Source organism: Camellia sinensis, chromosome 15 (genome assembly GCF_055761805.1).
Source record: "Camellia sinensis isolate YWXY chromosome 15, ASM5576180v1, whole genome shotgun sequence".
NCBI classification, from domain to species: Eukaryota; Viridiplantae; Streptophyta; class Magnoliopsida; order Ericales; family Theaceae; genus Camellia; species Camellia sinensis.
Genome location: NC_138975.1, coordinates 93,735,132 through 93,752,365, shown reverse-complemented (window position 1 = coordinate 93,752,365; position 17,234 = coordinate 93,735,132). Strand labels below are relative to the sequence as shown.

Sequence of the window (17,234 nt, the reverse complement as noted above, 5' to 3'; positions counted from 1 at the left end):
AATTTTACACTCCTATTAATGTGAATGTTAACATGTCAATGTGAATATTCACATTGTCAACGGGCCGGACCGGGTCGGGCACGCCCTGGGCTGCTGGCCAGTTTTATACTTTTATCAATATGAATGTTAACATGTCAATGTGAACATTCACATTGTCAACAGGTCGGGCCGGGCCCGCCCACGGGCCGTGGGCGGGTTTTGGGCAGTTACGAGGCGCGGACTAATTTTATACTCTTATCAATGTGAATGTTAACATGTCAATGTGAATATTCACATTGTCAACAGGCCGAGCCGGGCCCGTCCCGGGCCGCGGGCGGGGTTTTGGCCGCCCATGGGCCGCGGCCCAATTTTATACTCTTATCAATGTGAATGTTAACATGTCAATGTGAATATTCACATTGTCGACGGGCCGGACCGGGACCGCCCCAGGCCGGCCATAGGTCGCGGGCGGGTTTCGCGCCGCCACAGGACGGGGGTCAATTTTACACTTCTATTAATGTGAATGTTAATATGTCAATGTGAATATTCACATTGTCAACGGGCCGGGCCCGCCCCGGCTCGCGGCCGGGTTTCAGGCCTCCCACGGGCCAATTTTACATTCCTACCAATGTGAATTTTAAAATATGAATGTTCACATCATTAAATTGCTAATCGTTCAAAAAATATTTATAAGGGTATCAAAATTAAATATAAGGGCATAAGTGTCCAAGAAAATAGTGTAAATCAAGAAAATGGATTTTATGGAATAAAACTATACATACATGGGACTAAATGGGTTAAAAAATTCATTCAAGGACTTTTTGAGTTAAAACACTTCTAAATTGGACTTATCAATAAAAATCTCTTTTTTTTCTTCCCAAACACCCTAATATTGTTACGATATTAGTAAGTCAAATATCCTAATTTTAAAACACAGAAAAAAAAAAAAAAAAACTTTTGTGGACACAATTCTCACAAAATTGCTGGGACATTTATTGCTTGGACATTTATTGCTTCTGAATTAGGTTAAGTTTGGCAACCCAAAATAATTCATCTTTTTATCTTTTTTTTATTAAATTAATTTTTTTATACATCTTATTATAAAAAGATAAAAAATATATTTATTTAAATAATTCTAAACAATTCCTTATAGACAATGATATTCTCTATCTTTCGGTCCCACTCTTTCCGAGATCTATCTCATGGACACGTCCATTCCAAACAACAAAAACAAAAGCATTAAATGTGATATTGACGAGTGATTATGCAGTGGTTCGAAGTATTGTTTACATTATTTATTATTTAGTACTTGTTAAATTATTTTCAAACTCCTAACAAAAGAGATTGAATGCTACAATTTCAAGAATAAAAATCAGTGAGAGGCACTATATGAATTTACCCTACCACATAATTTTTCGATATTGATGGGCTCTTTTTTTCTATAATTTACTACTCATTTGGGATTGACTATTTAATAATTTTTAAATTTTTGTAAAACAATATAACAATTAAAAAAAGTGATATAATAATTTATAATAATTTTCTTTTTTTAATTTTGAATAAAATAATCTATTAACAATGAACAATATTAGACACCCATACTTTTAAACTTATAAATTCACTCACAATGATACAATAATAGAATTGAATCCTATATTATTAATGCCTTGTTTGTTATAACTTAAAAAAGTTAAAAAGTCACCATCCTATTTGAGTCATACACTACAGGAAAAATAGGATATGGTGGCGTTTTTTTAACGACGTTTTTTTGAACGTCACTTTTATTAATATTTAACGGCGTTTTATAAACGCCACCTATTCTTTAAAATAAAACTACACCGTTTTATAATAGGAGTCGCTTTTAAACGCCTCCAAATCCGTTAGCCTCACGCGCCTCCTCTGTCCCTCTTTGTTGAAACCCTTATTTTGAATCTGAGATGTAATACGCACGCATCTCTCTCTCTTTCTCTCAACCCTCTCATTCTCACACCTTCAAATCTCGCCTCTCTCCTGCTCACCCCCAATTGCTTCTAAACCCTCGAGAGCGATTTTCTTGGAGATTCAGATTCATGCAGGTTCATTTTGAGATTCAGAGCGATTTCGATTTTGAAGATCTCTCTCTCGATTTCAAAGCTCCACCGTCTCTCTCTCTCTCTAGATCTGGCCGGTAATCATAGTTTTATGAGAGAAGAAGGAGGACAGGGACTGGGAGCTTGCGAAGAGAGAGTCAGTGCTTGATTTCTCAGAGATTCAGATCGGTCTCAGAGATTTCATCTCTCAGCGATTTCGATTTTGAAGTTCTCTCTCTCGATTTCGAGGCTCCACCGCGACCACCATCTGCACCAGCTAGGTATTGATTTCTGTCTCTCTCTCTCATGCTCTTCCTTCCCGTCTCTCTCGATTTGGTTATTGAAATTACAAACAAGTTTAATCAGGATTTGCTGGCCTTGTGTGAAAGTGACCGGAAGAAGGAGCTTTTGCTGCTACTACAGATCATTGACATAAAGATTATTTCTCTAGGTCATCTACCAAATATTTTCAGATCCTTGGGGAGGCTTTTATTGGAGTCTTTTGTGAAGAAATTCATTTTGGAATTAAAAAGCTGTGGTATGTCCATGATTCTTTCATTTTTATGATTTATAAATATAGCAAAGACCGAGTGCTCATTTTCTCGATTATGAGTCCAGAAATTTGTCTGTCTCTGATTTTGCAGCAGTGCTATTTATCAAGTAGATATTTTGGATTAAGAATTGTGGTGAGTTGATGTACTGGAAGTGCTAGATATTTTCTGCTGCTGTTGCTATTTTGTTTTTTTTTTTTTTTTGGGGGGGGGGGGCAATTGGGATCTGGATGTTATTTATTTTCAGTTGGACAACGTTTCTTTTCTGTTCCTTTTAACCCACAATCAAAACAATGTGTAATGAGGTTGGCCAGTTCTTTATCAAGTAGTGAAATATGAAATTGTTCCCCGTACAATAGTTTTTTCAATGCTGATAATCTAAGTATTAAGATATAATTTTTTACAAGCATGCGCAGTTAACATAGACTTTGTAAGACCATATTTTAAATTTGCATACACTTGATAAACACACACTAATCAATATTATATGATAAATTTATTTTTATTAAACTTTATGTTTGGGTGGTTTCAGGGGCTGGACAATATAACTGCTTGAAGTCTCGTGCACAAAATAGAAAAGCAATATGAATGCTAGGTGTACACACACTAATCAATTATTCTAGTGTCTATTCTATCTATCTAGGTAATTATTCTACTGTCCTTTTCTTTCCTTATCTTTCTTCCTTCCCCAAAACCCCTCTCCAGGTGTGTGGGAGAGAAGAAATAAAATTTACTTTTTGGAAGCTAAAATCTTGTTAAAACAGGTGTTTAATTGTGTTTTTTGCTTGTATTTCACAGGTTGACTCTAAGCAACAAATGAGTTAGCATTGGTTTATTTAATGTTAAATGCCCTAGAATCCTAGTACCATCATGTTTATTCCTCCTATTTTTTTAATTTATTTTTAAAATTTTTAATTTTTTAATACTAGAACTTAGAGATAGCATGGATAAAGAAAACTAAATTGTTTTTTAAGGTTGTTGGCTGGATTCATACTCCACTTGTTGCATTGGATATATATATCAGGTATCATGTTATTACAATTACTGAGTACTTAAGGTTGGGTATTGGGTTTTTGGTGTTTAGGAATAACAGTTTTCACTAATCATATTTGGTACTCCACAGTTGTGTACTCCTAGGTTAATGTCTGAATTTAGCCTGACTAGTTTTACCAAAATTGCTGGTCTTGCTTGGAGTTCCCGAGAGCCATGGATTTTTGCATCATTATCCTATGATGGGAGGGTAAGTGCAATTTTATTGTATAATGGATTGGAAACATGGGACAAGATTTAAAATTCTAGCTTTTGGTTATTGTTCTTTGTCGTCCATAAAAGGATAGAAAATTATTGTTCTTACTTTATGTGCCTAAGGCTGATTTTCGTGAAGCCGCAGTCGGAGCAGAAGTTGAAGTCCTTATAGGCATCGCAGCTATGATGAGCGCCCTCATGGAGGTTGTGGGCACAGTAGAAGGATAGTGTAGGTGATGTGCATCACTTTTGTTATGATATTTCTTTCTTTCAATTGCTGATTAGTTTTAGAATTATTCATCTTCTTTTGGGTAATGAGTTACTAATATGTTTGGATTTTAATATATGCTTCAACTTTTTTGTCTGGTTGTAATCCACGCAATAACTTGAACTAGAAGATTTACCTGTAATTATTGAACTTAACTTAGTTGATGAAATTTGAAATTACGGTGCCCCACCCGTCATAAGATGGCAAAATTTTACAAACATTAGATCTCGAATCGATGTTAGTTGGGCAATCATAAATGTAGTTGAACTCGACATCTATCAGTAGAAGTCCTCTCCACCTCTATTTTTTCTTCGTTAGTAAAAATTGATGCTTTTGATTAGTGATTGTATTTGATGCCCAATCATTTATGTAGTGGAGCATGACACAAACCTAACTGTGCATAACTACAACATAAGAGTAGATCATGCATGGTTTTCTAGTTATTATAATGACAAGCATATCGTTGTGTGGCTGTATGTAATTCATATCGTTGTGTGGCTGTATGTAATTCATATCGTTGTAGTAACATAAGTCATTATTTTTGCGGGACACTTGTTTTCTTTTTCATCCACTACAGTGATATAATGTGAGTTGTTATTTTGGTGGGACACTAAGTATATCTTTTGATTTATTCCAATAATATGTCACTTTAATTTTGGTGGAAATTATTATTTATTTAATCCACATCTTTCTTTCATGATAATTTTTCACTTTACATCTCATCTAATGGATCCTTTGTGCAATATAATTGATGGACTACATTTGCTAATGACATTTTATAGATAGATTCTGTGGACCTTCACATACTAAATCCAAAGTACCACTGGCCATTTGAGTATCTTTTGTTCTAGGATATTTTGAAGTGAGAAAGCAGCTGCATCTGGAGTATAAGGTGATCAGTTGATTCCTTTTTCCAGTTTTTTGTTTTTGTTTTTGTGTTTTTTTAATCTTCCTTAGGTATGTATAATCACTAGATGATTTGCTATAATCACTAGTTGGTTTTGTTTGGTCCAGCAGGCTGATTTTTGTGTGACCAGCTACCCAACATGGGTCTGACTGGTGTTTGTGTTGGATCCAGCAGGTTGATTGACCTGGCTACCTTACTGATGTGGATCGTCACTGCAGTATTTTCGAACTCCTAGTGATATGTGAAATACCTTATAGCATATTGTTGTTGGAATTGAGTAAATTGAATCATATTACAAAGATGATAGACAAGATGAACATTGACAAACTCTCTGTATGTAAAGATTTTGACCCTCTGTGGAGGATTTTCGCAATGCAGCAATCAGCTGAATGCAAGCTGACATGACATCTCTGTTTGGAACTATAACTTACCAGTCAAATCAATCTTCGAGTATCTTCTTGGGCAAGGTTATTTTTGTTTCTTTCCTTTACATTAGGTGTGGATTTCATCCTAACGATTAACTTGGTTTTGGAATAAAGTGGCCCCTTTTTGATAAGTAAAACTTTACTTTGATAGTTGATCTGATCCTTCTTAACATTATGTGCAGCCTTTTTCCGCAAAGTTTCAAGGAGGAAGTACATAGAGCCAACTCAAAGATTGTAGGTTATGTTTCTTCCTTCAGTGCACACAAATAGTCACAGAAGCCGGATTCTGTGTTTCCCTCCTAAGGTATGCATTGAGCTTTCATTCAGCCTCTGATGCCATTTTCCGAAGCTCAAATAGTGTAGAATGAAAAGCAAGTGAGCTAGAGGTCTGTACTGTCAATTTTTTAGTTTCTTACTAACTCTGGTTGCAAATTATCTTCTCAAAGTTGAGGTAATGTGCAAAAGAGACTGATAGATGTTAGTGACAACGTTGGAAACACATACAATATTAGAGGTATAAAAAATTAACCAAACTACTTAAGTTCAATTTGTGTTCATCTTGTTCGAGATAGGTTTGAACATGTTCTAAAACTCGTTAATTTTCTTGTTTGGGTAAGCTAGCTTCATTTGGTACTGTTAATTCTGTTGAATTGCATGCATTTAAATTCATGAATGTAATGAAACATTAGTGAATTTTTATCAGAAATGTTGGAAAAGGCAATGGCAACTCCTCCAACTGTTTCACCAATATGGTGTTCCCCATTACTTGAGGTATGTCTATGTATGAACAAACACAGACCTCTACATATCATGTTAATCAACTTGAGCTGATTTGAGTTGTTTGCTTCAATGGGGTCCATTGATTGGTTGTTATGATGACCTGTCTGTAATACATATTGTTTAATGGTTATTAGATTTGTGATTTTATGATTGTGATTTATTTATTTTTGGTTACAATTGTTCTGTATACAGTTTGAAATTACTGCTAATCTTCTACTCGTTGCTATTGGGTTTTAGCTTTTTCTTGTTAGCTTCTAAAAATCTTATTAGTCGAACAACCTGGATTAGATGTTTAATTCTTCCACGTCATGGAAGACTTGGTTGCTAGGACAAATAAATCATGTTTCTTAATTGTGTACTTTGATCATAATACTATGTTCTGTTGCCATTTCCATTTTAAGTATTCATTGTTATGTAACACACTACTTGGTTGCAGAAAATTAGACGACATTCTGACAGCAATTTCATTCCAATGAAAATCATGAAATTGAATTTTCCAAATGCTAGAGATATACATACATGTTCCTCCATGTTTTAATAAATCGTTGCACCAATAACTGTCAATTGATGTTGCAAACTTTGTCTATCTTGTCTTCCTCTCACTACAGGAAAATGAGGATTTAACGGCGTTTTATTAACGACGTTTTATTAAACGTCACTTTTTTTTATAATTAACGGCGTTTTTTAAACGTCGCCTTTGTTGTTAGGTAAAACGGTACCGTTTTGTAAATAGAAGACGTTTTAAAAGCGCCTCCAAACCCTGTCTCTCTTCACACCCTCTTCCCTGTCTCTCTTCACACCCTCTTCTATCTCTTCAGACTTATATTTTGAAAACCCTATTTTGAGCACCGCCATCTCCTTCTCACTCACTCAAATCTCTCACTCACTCACTCCTTGCTCTCTCCCTCTCCTGATTCTTCTTCGGTTCAGTTATTCTTCTTCGATTCTTCTTCAGTTCGGTGAGTCATCTCGGGATTGCGATTTCGAAGTTTGATTTTGAGCATAGATCCGTGATTCATCTCTGTGGATTTGGAACTCTTCGTCTTCTTATCAGAGGTTAGTTCCTCTCTCTTTCTCTCACTCAAATTTCTCTCAATTATTCTTTAGTTCAGTGATTCTTCTTCGATTTTTCTTCAGTTCGGTGATTCATCTCGGATTGGGATTTCGAAGTTTGATTTTGAGCATAGCTCCGTGATTTATCTCCATGGATTTGGAACTCTTTGTTTTCTTTGATTAGAGGTTAGGTGCTCTCTCTTTCTCTCACTTAAATACAAGATCTTGAGGTATGTGCTTTTGAGAATTCAACGAATGGTTTCTTGCTTTGCTGTTGGATGTCTCTGAATTTGGGACTTTTGATCAGTTGATTCAAATCTTACCTCCTGTATGATGCAGACGCTAAGATTTGAGAAACATACTCGATTTTGATTGATAAATATGGGAATTACAAGGTTGTGTTAAATTTTATGGATAATTTTTCTGCTCTACTATTTCTTTTCTTTTTTCTTTTATTCATGTTACTGCAATTCTCGATTTGAAATTTCTTTACTTCTTTGTGCAGGGTCTGCAAGAGAAGATCAAATTAGTTCCTATTGATCTTCAAAATAGGCCAGATTGGTACAAGGAAAAAGTCTACCCACCAAATAAGGTTACATTCTCAACCATAATTAATTGTTCGGAAAATACTGTTTGGTAATTTCTGTGTTCCTCACTCTCTTCTTAAAATTGTAGAAATTTATATCTATCAAAAGAGGAAAAAATCACAAAATCTGTTGAGAGCCCTCTTGTTTCATGGATTATGATATTTGCAGGTTCTTTTCTTTTTTCCTTTTCAAAATTAGTAGGTGCCATCACTGGAGCACAATAATGAAATTCGAGGAGAGAGTCTTGATTTGCTAAAATATATTGATAGCCACTTTGAAGGACCGGCTCTTTACCCTGATGTAAGTAGTATTATTTCGAAATCAAAAAAATGTTGCCCAGTTTTCGGGTTGCTCGGGTTCAATTTGTCCAGGTTACACCCCAAAGCAAGATCATGTTTGGCTTAAAAACATTATATGCCCAAGTACAGGTTAAACAGTGACCAAGCGAATTTCGAGGCTAAAAGAGTAGGCAGTGCAAACTTCTTGTATTACCAGTATGAAATATGTAGGCCAATCCTAGTGCAGAATTTGGTTAATGAGGTTCCCAACACCATCAGGTCAAAACCCACCCATGTCTGCCACCCTTTTGGCTTATATACTTCGGATGTGTACTTGCACTATAAAACAGTGATTGAGCTCTATGTCTCTCTTTTTCCCTTCTCCTTCCCCTTCCCTTCTCCATTCTTATGTGCCTGATTAGATGGGTTGATTATGTTAGAAAAGACCAACGATAAAGTGGGAGGGTTGCAGGGTTCTAGATAATGAGGGGCTGACTCAAAGGATAATGTTTGGTTAAAGTAAAAAGTATTTCAGCTCATTCAGTACAGGGCTGGAAATTGTTGTTGAGTTGTCTATGATAACAACTTTCTTACTTTGACTAACAAATTCTAATGCTTGTATTAGGAGATGTTTCATCTTCTTTTATGATTTAATATTTCTCCCAAAGCTCCAGATAACATGATATTAGTGGCGAAGTTATTTGCTACTGTTATATGTTTGCATCGTGCTCAGTTGATGAGATCCATTTAATGACAGAATAACAAAATTTAATGCCCCATCTTCCATGCTTTCCCGGTTTTTAATTACTCTACCATTGGCTCTCTATATACATATGCCTTTTAGAAATCCCCTATAGTCATAGAAGTATTAATTATGTGTATCTGTGTTGTTCCCTGCCAAACATCATGTTTTGTTTTACTTTTTGTTATTTATTGTCAAACTTGAGCCATTTTTGTGTTTGATTTGTAGAATCTGTTAAGTGGATCTCTGTCTGTCTGTCAAATAGTTTAACTGATACAAATGTTGCCTTGTTACATATTTTACCTTTAGCCTTATGTTGCATCTGAACCAAGACCTTGAACAAGATGAATCTCGAAGTTTCAGGCATCAATTGAGTTCATCAATAACCAACTCCCCTCCAGGTAATGCCTTCTGGGATTAATTTCCCTTATTTTTCAGTTTGTGAGAGTGTTAGTGTCTTCTCGTTTGAGTTATAATTTCTTGATCCTTTTTCTAGTTTATTTATCTGCTTTTTGACTTAAAAACTGAGTTGCTACCCACATTCTTGGCAGGTAGCTGGCCTCAGTTTGGCAGCCCTATAGAGCATAATCCTCTGCAAACTCTTAGCCATTCCCCTGGTTTCAGTTCTATGAGCCCTACAATTGGTAATAATTATCAAACATAGTCCAAAAATTGATCCAATATACCCAACAGTACCTTTCTAAGCCAATTAAGAATCAGAGAGAAGCTAGGCCCAATAAAGGTGGTATATGTCATTATAGGTGGTATTTGATAGCACATGTATATACTACATTTGTGTGAGAGAGAGAGAGAGAGAGAGAGAGCAGGGGAAGTTCACAGTTGGGAGAGAGAGCGATATAGAGAGAAACATAGGCGGAGAAGGATCATGGTATTGGACGTGAGTTGTTATCCTATGCGGTTAGGTTTATAGTACTGCTGACTCTGTTTGGTTTAGAGTTTAGGTTTTAGATCTATTAAGACATGATGTTTGCTTAATGTTTAATAGTGAGTCAATTCAACAAATAAAAGAATAGATAACATGTAGAAAAGAGAGATGTGAAGTACTGGTCCAGAGCCTGTGATCACTCTATTTCTGAGTGCAGATTGCACAAGCTCTGTGATCACTTTGATGCTTCAATATGCAGATTGCAAAGTGGTCCAGAGCCTCCCCATTAGGACTAACTATTATACTGGTCCATGGAAGAATTCTTGCTGCTCACCAATCAAATGGCATAAAGTAGATGAGTTGGTGAGGCATGTGATGGATATGAGACATTAATGTAAGATTCTGCCAATAATGAAAGATTTTTCATATTACATACTTCATTGATTGTCTTTGCATTATCAGCTGCTTATGTGTCTTGGTCTCTTAGCTTACCAAAGTCCTACATTATAAGCAATATATGGTTTAATTTCTCAACAACATAGCTGTAATTATATTGAGCTATATATGGTATTTTGCTCACTTAAGTGCATTTCTTGCAGTTCATTGGGAATTATCAAGAAACCATTGGCATCAAGACTGGGTGGGGTGCTGGTAAGGGCAAACTTATTTTTTTCTTTCTCATGTTCTCTATTAAATAAATTAAATTGTGGCTGATGGGGATCTAGCCCTTGAATATACTCAATGGCAGGGACATGCTAGTTATTTTACAGCATTGGCTATTTAATAAAGGATTGAAGCATTTAAATAAGATAACCTTGTTATTGTTTTGTTTTGGTAAATCTAATTTCAGTATATGTTCTGATGCAGGCGTGTAGACCAGTGAAGATTAACAATGAACTCTCTCATCAATTTGAATTTAACTCATCCAAGCTTGAAATTTATGTTATAAGCAGGAATATATTTTTGAGTTGGGGATAATTTTCTTGGTAGTAATTTGCCATCTCTTGTATAGTTGGATCCATCATTATAGCTCAACACTTTTCTCTACTAATGTCTTTGCTAAAACATGATTTTTGGATATGTTATTTTGTGCTTAATGGTGATTAGATATTAAATTGAATGGAAAAGTGAATTAATGTTGCATTTTGAATGGGAATTATTATTTCATACTAGTGCTATTTTTTAGTTTTATTTATAAGTATTTTTTGGTTCAATCATATAAAATTAGCACAATTTAAAAATAAAAATAAAAAAGGCTGTTACGGCGTTTCTAAAAACGTAGCTAAAGGATTTTTAAAAAAGAGATACGACGGCGTTTTAAAAACGTCGCTAAATAGCATGATGACGTCACGGAACTCTTAGTAGAACTTTTAGCGGCGTTTTTAGAAAACGCCGCCTATAGTCATACAGCGACGTTTTTGAAGCGCCACAACGTTATAGCGACGGCCGCATCTTCGGCGTTTGGTGCTAAACGTCACGAAAAGATTTTATGGCGTTTTTTGGACCTATAGCGGCGTTTTCTAAACGCCGCTAAAACCCTCATTTCCAGCAGTGATATCATCTTATTTAAGTTACATCATCTCTTTACTACATCACTTCAAACCTAATTCATATTTTATAAAAAGTCAAAAAAAATATTTATTTAAATCATCTCAAACTACTCCTAAATGTGTAATAAATTAAAAATTATCACATATCATCTCTTAATGGTTTAGGTATATTTGTGATAACATTTTGAAAATCACAAACATTATCCAATTGACAATCGAGGCTTTGAGGAAAGTTTTGTGCATGTGACGTGAGGGCCTCTCATCTCAATGCATTAATTACTTGGAAGTATTGTTTCATATTATTTATAATTAAGGCTTTGTTTGGGAACAAATTTTTTTTAGTAATTTTTTAGTTTTTTTACTAAAATATAATATAAAAAAAATAATATATTTGTGATGATTTTTTGATTTTTTACGAAAAGATGTATAAAAAGTAGAGAGAAAAATGAATCTTTGACCTTTTTGTATAAGTTGTTTGTTTTTTAATTTTTTTAGTGATTTTTTAACTTTTTAACTAAAATAACCACTTACCAAACGAGACCTAAGTACTTGTTACAATAAAAAGGATTGAATGCTACCATTTTATTAATAAAAATGAATGAGAGGCATTATATGAATTTACCCTGTCACATAATTTTTCGATATTGATGGGCTCTTTTATTTCCTTAACCTACAACGTATTTGGGATTTGATTATTTTAATAAATTTTTTAATTTTAAGTAAAATAATTTATTAATAATGAACAATGGTAAAATCCACACTTTTATATCTATAAATTCACTTATAATAATATAATAATAGAATTGCATCATATATTATTAAATATGTAAATCACATCTTATCATTTGAAAAATCACAAACATTTTTTACAGACAGTTGAGGCTTTGAGGAAAGTTTTGTGCATGTGATGTGAGAGCCTCTTATCTGAATGCATTAAATACTGGCACAGTGGCATCTATGTCAGGTAATTTTACTTATCAGTTCACTACCCCAAAAAAAAAAAAAATAAAAAAAAATAAAATAAAATAAAATTAGAAACCAAAATTTAAAGTTAAAATTATTTTTTAAGAACTAAATATTTTTGTTGTAAAAAATACTTTTATTATATTTTTAGTAATAAAATTATATATTAGTAATGAATTATTATCCTTTTGAGATTAAATTTTTTATCTAAATAAATAAAATATTTTGACATTAAATTATTTTATCTCTAAAAGTTTATTTATTAGTGAAATTTTCAAAATTTTATCGCCAAAAACTTTGTTTTGGACTTTTCGGGGTGACTTTTTAGCGACTGTCCTCCTGACGATAGAAATTGGTCTTTAAATGTCTTTTATAACAAAATTTTCACTTTTAGATATCGAAATAGGCCTTGTTTGGTTTGTGTTTCTCAAAAAATTTTGGAAAAAATTCTCTACAAATAAGTTTTCAAAAGTAATCAAATCAAACAAAATTTTCTAATTTTTTTTTTCAAAACTTGTTTGGTTTACAAGTTTTCTAAACAAATCTCTCTCTCACATATATCAAATCAATCATTTTTTTCAAAACTCTCTCTCAAAATAATTTTTCAAAACATCTTTTGAAAAAAAATCAAACCGAACAAATTTTCATACTTTTTATCTCAAAACATGTTTCTCAAATACAAACCAAACAAGCCCGGTCTCTAAAACTCTTATTTGTTGTAGTGATTTTTGTTTTTGTGTTTTTTTATTTTTTATTTTTTATAAACTAAAAAAAAAAATTTCGTGGTGTTGTCACCGCATCTGAGTTTTGACCCTAAGGTAGTCAGTTGCCAGTCAAATTTAGCCCAACTCATAGGAACGGACCCACTATTAAAGCACCAATAGAGATCAACCACATGTCACAAAAAAATCCAAAATCGATCGAAATATTGTGCGAGATCTCAAAAAAGGCAAGCAAAGAATCAACTATTTTTTGCACCCAAAATTCAAATTTGAATCATCTCTATAAAGAGAATTGCATTCTCGACTAGCTACGACCGCCGATGATTTCTCGTTTAGTTCATTGCTGTGATTTTCTCTTATACATAAAGGGCCTGCTTGGTAAAACTTATAAGCTGCTTAATTCAGCTTTTGACTTAATTTAAGCTATAATGATGTGTTTGGTACAACTTAAATTATCAGATTATAGCTTTAAAAAAGCTATTTTCAGCTCAAATGGAGAAAGCTGCTCGGGGGATGCTTTCAAATTATAGCTTAAGCGCGCAACTGTTTGGAGGGTCATGAAATGATTGAAATGCCCCTCTAAAACTTCAACAATTACGGTTATGCCACTATATAAGCCCTCTTTCGTTGCCCTAGCCCGCTCCTCTCCACACACTCCTCTTCTCATTTCCTTGGCGACCGAAGACGATCTTCCACATCTCTTCAAGATCAGCCGATTGATGTCGAAGATTTATCCAAGATTTGTCCAAGATTTATTCCAAAAAAGTAAGAGTTCATGCCTTTTGTTTGTGATATATATATACACATACACACACACACACATTGAATTAGGGTTTACACAGACCAAAATCAGATCACACTCTCTGTTCCCCTCTCTCTCTTTCTCTTTCTCTCTCTCTTTTTCTGTGTCTGTCTCTCACTCTCTCTTCTTGCTTCGATTCTCCTATCTGTTATGTGTTTTAATACTTGGGAAGGATTTATAATGGTGGTTGTTTGGATAATAGTGGATTTGTAGTGTTAAATCAAAATTTTTGTTCAATTTCTGCTCAATTACTTGGGAAGTATATCTTGTTTATCTCCAATTTAATGGATTACTGAGATTGTAGGTTGGGATTAGGGCCTTGTTGTTGAAGTTTGAAAAGGCAAGACGTGGCCTGATCAAATTGTGTTTTTCTATTTTTTATTTGATGGAAACAGCATGGTGACTGAAAGTCCCTTGTCTATTTAAGCTTTTTCCATTTGCTAGTTCATTTACTCTTTCTTCTTAGATTTGCTCATCATCCAGCATTTATCTATCTATTGTTTAGTTTGGTTTTCTTTTCTAATTTATCTCATAACTAGATAGCCTCAGAAATTTTAGTAAAGTAGACAAGATAAAAAAAAAAATATTATCAATTCACACTTTTGATTGTGAGAATGGAGTAAAACTGGTAAAAGCTGGACTAAATTTGCAAGACCTAATGAAAAACTTACTTCTGAAAAAGAGAGAGAGACACACACGGAGAGAGAGAGAGAGAGAGAGAGAGAGAGAGAGAGAGGAGAAAAACAGTTTTCCAGATGCAGATAACAGAAATACATCCTTCAATGAATATCTAAAAAATTGTTATAAATAGAGGCAATACATTCTTTTGTTCTTTTTTCCCACACTACAACAAAAACATACTTTAGTGGCACTACACTAGTGGCATATTTTTAGAAAATGCCACAAAAAATGATATTTAGTGGCACGTTTTTGAAAAATGCCACAAAATGACAAACATAAAAGGCTCTAGTGACATTTCAATGAACAAGTGTCACAAAACTACAACAAAAACATACTTTAGTGGCACTACACTAGTGGCATATTTTTAGAAAATGCCACAAAAATGATATTTAGTGGCACGTTTTTTAAAAATGCCACAAAACGACAAACATAAAAGGCTCTAGTGACATTTTAATGAACAAGTGTCACAACACTACAACAAAAACATATTTTAGTGACACCATACTAGTGGCATGTTCTTAAAAAATGTTACAAAAAGAATATTTGGTGGCATTTTTTAGAAAAATGTCATAGAGCCACAAACATCCAAGGCTCTAGTGGCATTTCAATTAAAAAAAGTGTCACTTCACTACAACAAAAATGTCACTACAACAAATTTACGTTTTAGTGACACTACACTAGTAGCATGTTTTTAGAAAATGCCACAAAAATAAAAATTGGCATTAAATGTTTTAGAAAAATACCATAGAACCACAAAACATATAAGGCTCTAGTGGCATTTCAATAAAGAAATGTCACATCAATTTTATGACATTTTATAAAATAATGACACAAAAAAATTATGTTCGTGACATTTACCAACAGATGCCACTAAACTTTAGTTGCAATGGCATTTTTTTAAAAATGTCAGGACACTAGGTAGGTGCAAATTACTTTTTATGGCATTTAGGTGAAAAGTGTCATAAACAAATATTTTATAGCATTTTGAGAAATGCCACTAAGTCAAAAACTTTCCAAGCTTATAATGACATTTTTGAAAAAACAAAAAATGCCAATATATTTTCTAAATTTTTAAAATGCAGTAAATGATTAAAAATAAATGAATTAAACTTAATATACACTACAGGAAAAAGCATATTCGGCGACTAAATTTTCTGACCAAAAAACATTTGGTCGCTGAAAGTATAGCTTTCAGCGACCAAAACAGCATTAGTTGCCAAAAGTAAAGCTTTTTGGCGACTAAAAAAATTTAGTAGCCAAAAGTCTACAATTGGCGACTAAAAATAAGTTTGGTCGCTGATTATATGGGTTTTACCGACTAAAAAACTTTTAGTAGCCAAAAGTAAAGCTTTTTGGTGCCAAAAAAAATTTTAGTAGCCAAAAGTTTACAATTGGCGACTAAAAAATAAGTTTAGTCGCCAAAAGTGGTCATTTTTAGTGCGGGAGAACTAAAATCCTAAGGCGGGAATAAAATTTTTTGGTGAACAAAATTTTGGTAGTTGAAAGTGCATCTTCGGCGACCAAATCCGATTTTGGTCGACAAAAGTTAAGTTTTTAGCAACTAAAAAATAATTAGTCACCAGAAGTGGTCTTTTCTTTATTTTGGCAGTAAATAGTTTATTTTACATAAATTATGTTCAATAAAATAATTATGTTTATACATATACTTTTATATTAATATGGATGTATGTATTATATAAATAATATATGTTGCATATATAATCATGTGGTGGTATAGAGGTGTAGTGGGAAGAGTGTGGTGTATAAGGTTTATGGTGCGGAAGGTTGGCGGTTCGAGTCTCCGCAAGAGCGGATTCTACAACGAATTATCATCATGAATGGCACTTAATAGCGTCACGAATAGTGCCTACCATGACATTAAAGTGTCACTGAAAGGTTTTAGTGTTGATGGTGTAATGACACTTACAAGTGTCACTAACTCTTTTTTTAATGGCGCTTGATAGTGCCACAAATAATATCTACCATGACATTAAAATGTCATTGAAAGTTTTTAGCCATGATGGTGCAGTGGCACTTGCAAGTATCTATCGTGGCACTCGTATCTACCGTGGCACCGATAAAAGTGACACTTGTTCAAAATGCCACAAGACCAAAAAATGTCATTAGAAGAATAGTTTTGTGGCACTTTCAAATGTCACTAAACTAAGAAAATGTTGTAGTGCCATCTGGTAAAGCTTGTAACCATGCAGAACCTCTTGATCTCCATGACGTACATTCATGTTACATCATACTGCAATTCTCTTTGTATGTCGTCAAATTAAGAATTTTTATAACAATTTCAACCTTCATTTGCGTTACTAGACTTGGTCAGTTCAAGTTGCAGTAGCGGTAATTGGTAAATAACATAAATATGCTACGTAGTAATACAAGTGCATTAAAGGAAATGAAACGGTTTGAAGATTCTCATCATGGTAGTATTAGACAAAAACAATTAATATGTCAAATATCTTGTCTACTTTACTAAATTATCAATTCACACTTTTAAGCTGTGTAACTAGGAGCTGATTTGGTGCCAAATGATTATAATATTCCAATCTTTTTGTCATATTCTAATTTGTTAGTGCCAAAGCAGAGAGATTCTATCTAGCTCAATTTGAACATGGTCAATCCCTTCAAAATGCACAAGAAAAATTTAACCAAGCACATTCATCACTTAAAAGTGTAATAGAAAGAACGTTTGGGGTTTGGAAAGCAAGATGGCCGATGATAAAGGATATCCCACCAA

The 17,234-nt window shown here is 33.8% G+C and overlaps 1 protein-coding gene across 8 annotated transcripts; it reads left to right on the top strand.

Moving 5' to 3' along the window:
- Nucleotides 1-1,701: 1,701 nt before the first annotated feature.
- Nucleotides 1,702-10,913, top strand: LOC145812775 (protein MEI2-like 3). Of its 8 annotated transcripts, none has more exons than XM_082907988.1 (8): nt 1,702-2,329; nt 2,500-2,586; nt 7,783-7,869; nt 8,066-8,164; nt 9,194-9,285; nt 9,436-9,528; nt 10,370-10,421; nt 10,638-10,913. In XM_082907988.1, the coding sequence occupies exons 5-8, from the start codon at nt 9,198-9,200 to the stop codon at nt 10,651-10,653; spliced, it is 249 nt and encodes an 82-aa protein (XP_082764114.1). In that variant the 5' UTR covers nt 1,702-2,329; nt 2,500-2,586; nt 7,783-7,869; nt 8,066-8,164; nt 9,194-9,197; the 3' UTR covers nt 10,654-10,913. The 8 variants fall into 8 exon arrangements, 6 of the variants coding, with proteins under 6 accessions (XP_082764114.1, XP_082764109.1, XP_082764111.1 ...); XM_082907983.1 differs by having other exon boundaries at nt 2,415-2,586; XM_082907985.1 differs by having other exon boundaries at nt 2,415-2,586; nt 8,063-8,164.
- Nucleotides 10,914-17,234: the final 6,321 nt, after the last annotated feature.

Coding starts and splice junctions, on each gene's coding strand:
- LOC145812775 (XM_082907988.1), top strand. CDS start 9,198: ATGTTGCATCTGAACCAAGACCTTGAACAAGATGAATCTCGAAGTTTC. Junction 9,286..9,435: donor AATAACCAACTCCCCTCCAG/GTAATGCCTTCT, acceptor CATTCTTGGCAG/GTAGCTGGCCTCAGTTTGGC. Junction 9,529..10,369: donor TTCTATGAGCCCTACAATTG/GTAATAATTATC, acceptor CATTTCTTGCAG/TTCATTGGGAATTATCAAGA.